The following is a 10,347-nucleotide window of genomic DNA, read 5'->3' as shown; positions in this document are numbered from 1 at the left end:
GTTCACTGTTCACTGTTCACTGTTCACTGTTAGTGAATTTAGTGTTAGTGATTATCAATATTGCACCTGTTCATTGGGTAAAAATATTAATATTAATTTTAAACATGCAGGGACATCATTATTTTGCACAATGATGTGTTACAATTAAAAATAAATCAATAAAAATAAAAAGCACCCTTAAAGTCATTAGATATGATAAATTGTGTCACATTAATTAATCTTATCTCAGCTGTAGCAGTGAGTTTAAAACAGGATGATGGAACTACAGTAGTTTAATGAAGAATCTGTCTCTGAAATAATTATTAAATCAAGTGTTAATTTATGTAGGTAAGAGTATGTTTAAAAACTTGGTAAAATACACCAGAATGCAGGAAATGGCATCTATTTCGTTCAAAATTTTCTGGGGGAGGACCCCCAGACCCCCCAACAGTGTGTCTCCCCACTTTTAAAATGTTCTGACGCTCAGCTTTATAAGGTAGTCACTGCCTGTATAAGGACATAAGGAAAAGACAAAAACACAACTAGCTGCAGAAACTTTCAAGTAAAAAAGATGTAATTGTCCTGGCCACCCCTGTGTGAGTAGTGGTCCCCGTCTGGCTTCGCCACTGCTTGGTCAATCCAAGTAACCTTAACTTCAATTATAAATTTTGGTTAAAACAGAAGTTAAATCTATTATGAATTTTGATGTTTTGTTTAATTTTGTGTCTTTCTTTGCCTACAGGTGGAGCGAGGAAGCCCCAAGAGCTGCTTCCTGTTCATGGGGGAGCTGTTGTGTGAAGTGAACTGGGTCAGCGTCCTGAGCGAGCACTTACAAACACCTCCCGGCTTGACAACCTACCCCGCTCTGACGGACGTGGCAACGCAGAAGGAGTCACACACCATGTTGGTCTATCTGCTGTACATGCTGGTTTTTCTGGCAAAAGAGGAGCAACTCCTGAATAAACAGGTGAGTTCAGATAAATCAGAATCAAACCTCTTCTCTCTTCATTCGTTCATTTTACACGTTCTTCCTCTTCATCCTCCAGGACGCTCCTCTGCTCAGTCTGTTGGTTCAGTCCACCGCTCTGCCCTGGCACCGACTTGACCTCTCCTCATACCAGAGCATTCTGGGATACGTCAGCACCCACTACCTTCCATCTCTGCTCCTCAGCTCTGATTCTGCTCCTCAGCTGCTGCTGAAATTACTGCGTAGYGCTGCAGGTCTCCACCCACACCCCAGTGAAGACCCGCACAAGGTGGGACAGTAAAGTGCCTTTTATTTTCTAATTTGAAAAGAAAATACGATTTATTAGACGCAGTAAATGGAGAGTCTGGTACTTTTAGTTCGTGCGTTGCCGTGAAGAGTCAACGTTGGGTCGAAAATGTAGGAGTTTTTTTTGTGTAATTTGTCATACAGGCATAAATCCTTAATGAATGCATTTCTTTTTCTGCTCAGATTTTTTTATGATTCATTTGAAACCGTGACTGAACATCACAGAATTTACTCAGAGCTGTTTTATTATGAACAAATTTCATGTTGGAGGGTTTAAAAATTCACAAATCTCTGATATCAGCATCCCTGCTGGCCCTTGGCTCCCACTTTCATACGTTTTGTGTGAAAGTGGGAGGTTTGGATCATCTGCACTGAATTTATACTTAAACACTTCAGTTTTCATGGCCAGCCCTGTATCTTGCAATTAAAATGTATTTGTGTACACTTCTCATAGCTGCTTTTGATGTAGAGTACCACTCTTATACAAGTTTTTGTGTTTAAAAAAAACAATATAACAGCTTTAGATTTATGTTTTCTTTTAAATACTTGCTGTAAAGTAGTTTGTTGTTACCAAAAATGCTAAAATATGCAAGAAAAGCTTTGAAAATTAGATAAATTTAACATCCAATTTCCTATAAAAGTTTCCTTTTTTTAAAAAGTTCAGCTACTATTTCATCGTATGATGAAGCTGTATTTGGTTTCACAGTATGAGTGAAATCATGCCCTGCGTAGAGCTCAAGAAAAGCTAAACCTGTAGATATTTGTCGTCCAGGAGGAAACCCTGAAGGCAGGAGGTTATATTTGCTGGTGCGTGCAGTCGCTGGTGACTCTGGAACAAGGAGGTGGCATCACCCTCGGCAGCCTGCAGGCTCAGCTGGAGGCACTTCTGGAGAGCGTCGTTACGTTCAACCCCCCAGGTGGATTATCCTCAACGATCCAACAACCTCTTTTATCCGAAGCGTAAACTAGAAATTAATTTATTTTTTTCACTGTTTTTCCGTGCAGAGGTGGGTCTGGAGCAGAGGCACATGTCGTTCTGCAGCCTTTTCAGTGACGCGTTGGCTCTGCTCAACGGGGTTGGGGTCTCTACAGGCGAGGCTTTGGCCGCTCATGTCATCACCTGGCTGGACAGGAAGGGGAGGGGCTTCCCGATCCTGCCTCTCCTCACCGCCTGCTCGCGCTGCCTGGCATCGGTGCGACACATGACGCGCATCATGGAGGCGTGCATCACGGCACACTTCAACCACGGTGAATATAACTTCTTTTGTGGCGTATGAGATTCATTTCTGTTAGCTTTTAAGTAGGGCTGTGAAATTAATCGAGTTAACYCTGACTAATTTTAGTGCTGCATGGGCATGGATTAAAAATTTTAATTGCGATTAAAATTTACAATCACTTTACTTTGGCTGARTATGTAGGTTTGTATATTGCAATGCACTCAGTGCATGCCAGGTCATGTTTGTAAATGAGAAGTGGTTCTCAAACAGTTTACCTGGATAAATAAAGGTTAAATAAATAAAAATAAAAAAACTCCATGTGTAACACATTATGTACAGTTTTTTTTTTCTTATTGTCTTCTTAATGCTTATTTTATTTTATTTATTTATGTTTTGCTGACAACTGAGAGCTTAGTATCTATCTTTCATTCCTCATGTAGTTCTCATTTGGAATGAAAATCCTTGAATTCTTGATTTAACCTCATTATTCTGCACAAAATTTAACTGACTCAAATATGTTTGGAGCATTTTTAGATCCCGTTTTATATTCAAAAGATCATGTCTAAGCATCAGTTTTGTTTTCTAAATAAAAACATTAAAAACTAATTAATAACTCAAGTAATTTATTTCATCAATATGCAATAGAAATGTATATTAAATTTAAGATTAATCATGATTAATTCACAGCTACTTTGGGATTAATCAGATTAAAAATATTTATCATTTGACAGCCCTATTTTTAAGAGGATGATAAAAAGCTTAATAATTTGTCTGTTTTCACTTCAGCTGAGGAGGAATCTGTAGGTTGGGGTCCTGTGTTGGCATCCCTGCAGGTGCCTGAGCTCACGATGGACGACTTCCTCTCAGAGAGCCAATCAGGAGGCAGCTTCCTGACGCTCTACGCCTTCATCCTGCAGCGCCTCAACACTGAATGCACACAAGCTAATGACCGGAGGATCCTGGGTCTCATTACCTCGTGGACCACCCAAGTCTTCCCCAGGTTTGTCCGTGATGTCAGTTTWTGCTCTTTATAACCTGCAGACACATTAGACATGTGGTTTGTGTCCAGTGGTCCCGGTGATGAAGCAAAACTGTTCCTGTGGTGGCACAAAGCCTTGAATCTGTAYGTGGAGCAGCTGCAGCCACAAGCAGGTCAAAGTGAAGTGTCAGGAGTCGTCATGGGTTTGTTGAGCTTACAGAGCAGGCTGCTTCAGCTCGGAGAAGAGAGACAGAMCTCTGGGCTTCTGGGAGCCATAGGCCTTGGGAAGAGGTCTCCTGTTTCTAATAGGTAAGCAAACCAAAACAACCRGAGCTCAGTTTGAGTGAAACCATGATTCTTTTAGGTTATTTTGGATTTGCATCTAGGTTCAGAGTGGTTGTTCGCAGTTTGGCAGCATTCCTGACCGTTCAGATGCAAGAGACTGAGCTTAGACTCCAACCCACCCCCGACCTGCAGCTCTCTGCAAAAGCACAACAGGTACGCACTAAAACATTCTGTTTCCTTATACCAGTTAATAATCTCCTAAAAAAAACTTAAATTTCATTTTTTCTTTTTATGAATACAGACAGTGGGAATGTTGGAGGCCATGTCCAGCAATAAGCAGTATGCTGAGTCAGAGGAGGCTTTGAATAAGGCTGTCCAGTTCATCCGCTACCCAGGACACTGTCTGAAGGACGGCCCCCGACTGCTGGCCCTGCTCGTCAACCTCCTGTACTCAGACCTCAGATACCTTCACGTCATCCATTAACTTGAACATTTGTCACTTGGAGATTCAGAAGATGTTACCTTCCTGTGGCAAAAAAATAGTGAACTCTTTGCAGACAGAAATCTTACTTGAGCACAAAGTTTTAAGGTTGTGCTGAAATCACATTGGTTTTTCTATCAGTGAGGACTTTGCATGGCTGAAGACGATGTTGTGAAACTGATCTTTTTTGTTTTTGACAGATAATAGATGATGAAGCCGGTCAGAGGTCAAAGCATTTTATTTTTGTGCTCATCTCTGACGTTTTTAGCACTTTACTGTCTTCTCTTATCTGTAATGCCTTCTTGTTTTATTTACCTTGCCTATTGATTGTTGTTTTATTTTTTTTAATTGCCACGAGTTCTGCTCATGATTAGAGAAGCAGTATGTATTTATTGAAGCAGAAATCTTGAATCAGACTGCAGGGCCGGGTCAAATTTCACACCTGCATGTGGAATCTAACAAAAGAAAAGATGAAGGGCAGCAGATTTAATAAGCTTGTCTCGTTGTACCTTCTTCTTTCGTGGTGGGAGACATGCCAAGTAAAGCTCGTGGACAGTGTTTATTGCCTGGTAAAACCCTTTTTCTCTCGATGCCACAATCTGATAGGCTCAATGCTACAGTGTACACATACAGACAGATATGTTTGAAGTGATCATACAACATCTCGCCAGTATTATTCATGTTAAACCAAAAGTGCTCTATTTCTAAAAACGTTTTGGGGATTCTTTGCCAAAGAGACGTAATTTTCACCAGCTCATTATGCCTAAACTATTTACTCTGGTTTCATCCGACTCTGCTGTGTCCTGAAACTGCAGTGTAGAAAAAAAGTCCACACTCACTAAAGTGCACCCAGCTAAACCTACAATGTACCACTCCACTCAGCTTCCTTATAAAGTGCTACATGCACTGTAATTCAGATGGCTCATGCTGGTGGTATTTTACATTAAGAAGGATGTGWTGCTGTTGGAGCCTTTATGTGATTTGGCTTTCGTATACTTGTTTAAGGATAAAAGCATTTTTTTTAAATGTTCAAGGCCGTTTTCATATTTAATTACCCTCATCGGCTCGCCACTCTGTTGCTCTGTACCGTTTCAGAAACAGTCGAACTGCTCCTCAGCAGCGTGGCGCTCGCCTTATTCCAGTGTCGCTCTGTGAGGACTGTTAATGTCAGGAGCATTTTTTTTTATGAGTCACTAATCAAGAATTCGGCTTGGGTTGTGGGAAAAGGAGCGACAGAGTCTGGCTGCACAAAGACAAGTACCGTAAATAAAGTGGACTGATTGTATCTCTGGATCTGTTTAACCTACCTTCTTTATAMATGCAACCTCTGAAACTGGTCTAAATTCCCAGGAGAGACAGTTTTACAGCAGACRATGAACATAGATGAAAGTGAAAAAACTTCTCTATTATATACAAAAGTTTTAAAACAGCTTTCAAACAACCAGACTTCCCTGTAATATTTTAAAATAATATTTTTTCAGTGTTTCTGAAAGTTTTGAAAGTTTATGTCAGGTTTTCAGCTAATCGCTCTCTGACAATCACCATGTTGGGGCTAAAACACTTTTATATCAAACTGGTTTACTTGCTGCTGGTAACAAAGTACCTAAAGACCCAATTTACGATTGATTCTTCACTAAATTGTCTGTTAACTGTTGTTGTACTGGATCATCCCTGGAGTTTAAGAGGCTTTTCATGCCTGAATGTTTTAGTGGTCAAAGTTAGCCTGTTAAAAAAACAAAAACAAAAGACACCTAACTGAAAATCATCAGGTACTGAAGTTAAAATGAATTTAAAAAGGCCAAAGTTCAATTTTGAAAGCCTGAAGGACGTTTGATCAAGATCACTTTAAAACATGACATAAATTTGGTTCATAGGCAGAAAATATAAAGAAATGAAGAGTTTAGCCAAGATAAATAGGCTACCTGTCCATATTGTTCATCCATCCATCCTTCTCTCTTTAACAAAAAATCCAGTGATTGACAGTTGTACAGATTTTTTTTACTTATCATATTTACATAGATTTTAAAAGTTGTATTTTTGAAGTGCTCTCCTCTTCATCTTAAAAATGGGAATGGAATAGAAACAGCCTTTATTGTCCCTCACCATGCGGGGAAATTCAGGTGTAATAGCAACAGCAGATACATACATCAAAAAAGCAATAATAGAATTAAAGATAGTAACAATAAAAATTAAACATAGATCAAAATAAGGCTATCAAGATGAAAGTAGATAAAAATAAAAGCAAGATAMCATGCAGAAAAATATGAAATTACAGGAAAAAACAGTCATGGCAGACTCATGGTCCGAGGGGGTGTGCAAATTGTGTCAAACTCAAGACATTACGTTAGTGTTCCAGTACAGGAAAAATGATGTACAGTTGCCACAGGTTACTATTTATGTAATGATTGAGAGGTAGAGTTGGTTGGCGTGCAAACACAAGCATGGATGCTTATCAAGATTGTTGGGAGCAGTGATGGTTATAGAGTCTAACAGCTGATGGGAGGAAGGATCTTTGGTAACGCTCCTTTGTGCATTCAGTATGCAGCAGTCTGTCGCTGAAGGAGCTCTGCAGTTCAGACACAGTTTCATTCATTGGGTGGGAGACGTTCTCTGTCATTGATGTTAGTTTACCCAGAATCCTTCTGTCTCCCACCACCTGCACTGTCGAGGGGGCATCCTACCACAGAGCTGGCCTTCTTGATAAGCTTATCCAGCCACTTCCTCTCAGCTGTAGATAAGCTGCTGCTCCAAGATCTTTGAGAGTAACATCAATGATACTTACGTTTCCTTATCATGTCTTTGGCTAACTTACCTTAACACTGATTGTTATTCAGACTCAAAGACCGTACCTGGTTTGTCTTACCTYTTTAGGAATGTTTTTGATATGAACACCTACATTGTCAGAACCATAAGTCCTTTTGGGGACCAAAGCCCAGTCCTAATGCCATTTTTAGGTTAGAGTTTAAAGATTGGGTTAGGGTTGAGTATGTACTCAGGGTGGTTAGGGTTAGAGAGTACAGAAATGGATGGAAGTCAATACACGGTCCTAATAAGGACAGAAATACAAATGTGTGGGTGTTTGTCCTAAAAATAGCTTTCTCTGTGCCTAAAGCTGCTGTTGGTTAGACTGAAGCTACACTTTCTTTGTTCAGCGCTCCTGTTCTGACAAGCATTATTGCAGAGTAATTTCTCATGTTGTTGAAAGGTACAGTATGTGTCCCTCGCTTCGAATAGAACTCTGAGACGARAGACTGTGTGTGTTCGTACATTCAGCATCTTTCTTTGACACTACATGTACCGGGGAGAAACCTCTCCTCAGGCAACCGTGGTCTCTATGGTTACAGGACGAGTGAAGGGAGAAGGAAAGGGTACCGAAATCTGAAGCATATATTACAGAGCGAGGAGGAGGAGGTGGGAGATGTTCTCTCCTCCCTTCGTCTGACATCTCTCTCKCTGTTGAATCAACCGTCTGTTCTGTAGTCTCAGTTCTGGTGGGTAGCTTGTATCCAAGTTTTTAAAAAAATTTTGCTCGTGAATACTCGACTTCCCAGGCCTGTGTATTTGTGTATGGATGCACGTGCTCAGAGGACTCGGTGCTGAGCCGGTATTCCTGGCAGACACATCACTGTCTGGCAGATTCTCGTGTCACCATGGAAACCCAGCATCAGGTCAGGAATAACTGTTTTGGTGCAGACTCAGCATCTGAGAGCATTGATGAGCTCTCAGCAGTCATCACTGGCAGTTAAGAGGCAGATATAAACAAACAAAAGAAACAATACTCTTTCAAACTGAGTGAAAAATGCGCAAATTTCTACCTTTAATGAGTAAAAATTGGATTTATCAAAAAGAAAAATAAGTAAGTCTTCTGGATGGGTTCTTCTTTAATGAAACATTTCATCTCACCTCCCAGAGACTTCTTCAGTCTGAGGAGTTTCAGGTGAACTCAGCCTTATAAGCACTGCCTCCACCTGGACAAACAGGTTGGTCACATGCAAAAGAGGACCATCAGTCAAACAATAGGTCATTAGTGCCTTGATTGGCTCTATTGTTCATAGAGGGTCATGTGCCCCATCACCTGACTATCGTTAGGGCCCTGAGATTGAGTCATACTGGCAATAACAGCATTGTAGGAGGGGGACAAYTGGACAKGAAGGCCTCCACCTCTGTTTAATGGTGGACGGTTTTTCTTCTCAAAGATGGCTTCCTTTACTCCTCTCTCAAACCAACGTTCCTCTCTATCAAGGATGAGAACATCTTCATCCCTGAAAGAGTGACTGCTGGCCTGTAGATGAGTGTAAACTGCAGAGTCCTGGCCTGTAGATGAGTGTAAACTGCAGAGTCCTGGCCTGTAGATGAGTGTAAACTGCAGAGTCCTGGCCTGTAGATGAGTGTAAACTGCAGAGTCCTGGCCTGTAGATGAGTGTAAACTGCAGAGTCCTGGCCTGTAGATGAGTGTAAACTGCAGAGTCCTGGCCTGATGATTTTGCTTGTCTGTGCTGGCTCATTCTGTTGAATAGTGGCTGCTTTGTTTCCTCGATGTATAACTTGATCACAGTCCTCCTTAACAGCATACACAATATTACTCTATTTTTGCCCTATGAACAATAGAACCAATCAAGGCACTAAKGACCTGTTGGTTGGCTGATGGTCCTCTTTTGCATATGACCAACCTGTTTGTCCACCATGTGGAGGCAGTGCTTATAAGGCTGAGTTCACCTGAAACTCATCACACTGAAGAAGTCTCTTGGARGAGATACGAAACGTTTCATTAAAGAACCCGTCCAGAGGACCTACCTATTTTTGTTTTTGATTTTTCTACCTGAATTACTGAGATGCATCAGGACAATTGGTTTTGTGTTGTTTTTGGCTCAGACTGGGACAGATGACCGGATGAGTGTTTTGTTGTGCGTTTCAGCACGTTTCCAAGTGACAGGTGGAGCTGGGGCGTCTGCATGAATAAAAGTCGACTGCAAACCAGCTGCTTCTCTGTGACAGCTGCAATGACCAGGAGTCCATTCCCCCTGCCAAAGCAGACACTGAAGCCTGGGATCTGTTTGTACAGCTTCAGCCACACAACGCAGAAACCTCTCTGGTTCTGAATGTGAATCTGGAGTCGAAGCATAATCGTGTCTGTCAGACTGACTCTTTTCATCCAGACACCCACCTTCCTCACACCTCCTCACCACGCCGGTGACTCAAACCTAAATGAATCTTTATTTTCCTCTCTCACAGCGACCAGTCAGAACAAGAAAACACTTCACCCTGCTGAGTGTACTTTCTTGGGCACTTAAAGATAAAAGTCATCAATAATGACTCAGCTCTTCRGCGTTGTGTTGTAATAATGGGACAGTTTTCTGAAGGTTGGACAGGCTGCTTGTTGATCAGCCCAGGACTGATAACAGAGATGAAGTAGTTGTTTTTGGGGTGTGCTGTGCAAATCTCACTGTTGTAAATAACAAATAAATTTAAATTTAGTTCGCTTGTGCTAACTCATTTGTAGATTGTGTGAAAGATGAATCAGAGCCTCGAAAATATTGTCGGATGGATAAAAATCCAAAACTTTAAACCTTCTTTTCTATTTGGAGCAAACATGTTCACATTATTCAAGCGACTACACAATAAAACAATGTGAAATGTCAACTTGAAAACATGAAAACAAATTGTCTCAAAAATATCTTCAACTAAAGTAATTTTAAGCAATCCAAATATCTGCTGTTACAGATTATAATGAATCATCTGATGATGTAAAACATATTTTTGAACAGCAACAAATCCTTTGATTAGTTTGATGATAAAGCAAATATTTTATTAAAACTGTTGTACGTTTCTCTTTATAAATAAAGTTAAATTCATTTGTTTATAACACATCCATTATTCTGATATGTTTTAATGCATCTACTTTTTAATTTGTTTGAAAAGAGTTAGTTTTGGAAAAAGTGCTTGCTTGTTTTTGGAGAGTGGGAAGTTGTAAAATGCTGAAAAGGGAGAACAAAAACATTATTAGAACCCTAAAAGTCAGATCAATCCTTCGTTAATCTTACCAATTATTTCTAAACAGCTACTTTTACTTTTATTTTGTTACCTTTTAAAGCTAAAAATGGTACTTTTACTTCTTTACTTTAAAATGTAACAA

General features: G+C 40.3%; 1 protein-coding gene across 1 annotated transcript in view; it reads left to right on the top strand.

Moving 5' to 3' along the window:
- The window catches only part of epg5 (ectopic P-granules autophagy protein 5 homolog (C. elegans)), a gene marked incomplete in the record, with an annotated part of 31,657 nt that extends 26,150 nt beyond the window's left edge, over nt 1-5,507 (top strand). The window contains 8 exon segments of the mRNA XM_014014446.1: nt 722-946; nt 1,026-1,235; nt 2,025-2,169; nt 2,258-2,500; nt 3,256-3,469; nt 3,539-3,757; nt 3,835-3,946; nt 4,035-5,507. Of these exon segments, the coding sequence (XP_013869900.1) occupies nt 722-946; nt 1,026-1,235; nt 2,025-2,169; nt 2,258-2,500; nt 3,256-3,469; nt 3,539-3,757; nt 3,835-3,946; nt 4,035-4,217 (1,551 nt within the window).
- Nucleotides 5,508-10,347: the final 4,840 nt, after the last annotated feature.

The sequence above is a fragment of the Austrofundulus limnaeus genome, unplaced genomic scaffold (genome assembly GCF_001266775.1).
Source record: "Austrofundulus limnaeus strain Quisiro unplaced genomic scaffold, Austrofundulus_limnaeus-1.0 Scaffold114, whole genome shotgun sequence".
In the NCBI taxonomy this organism is placed as follows: Eukaryota; Metazoa; Chordata; class Actinopteri; order Cyprinodontiformes; family Rivulidae; genus Austrofundulus; species Austrofundulus limnaeus.
This window is presented reverse-complemented; position numbering and strand designations above follow the sequence as displayed.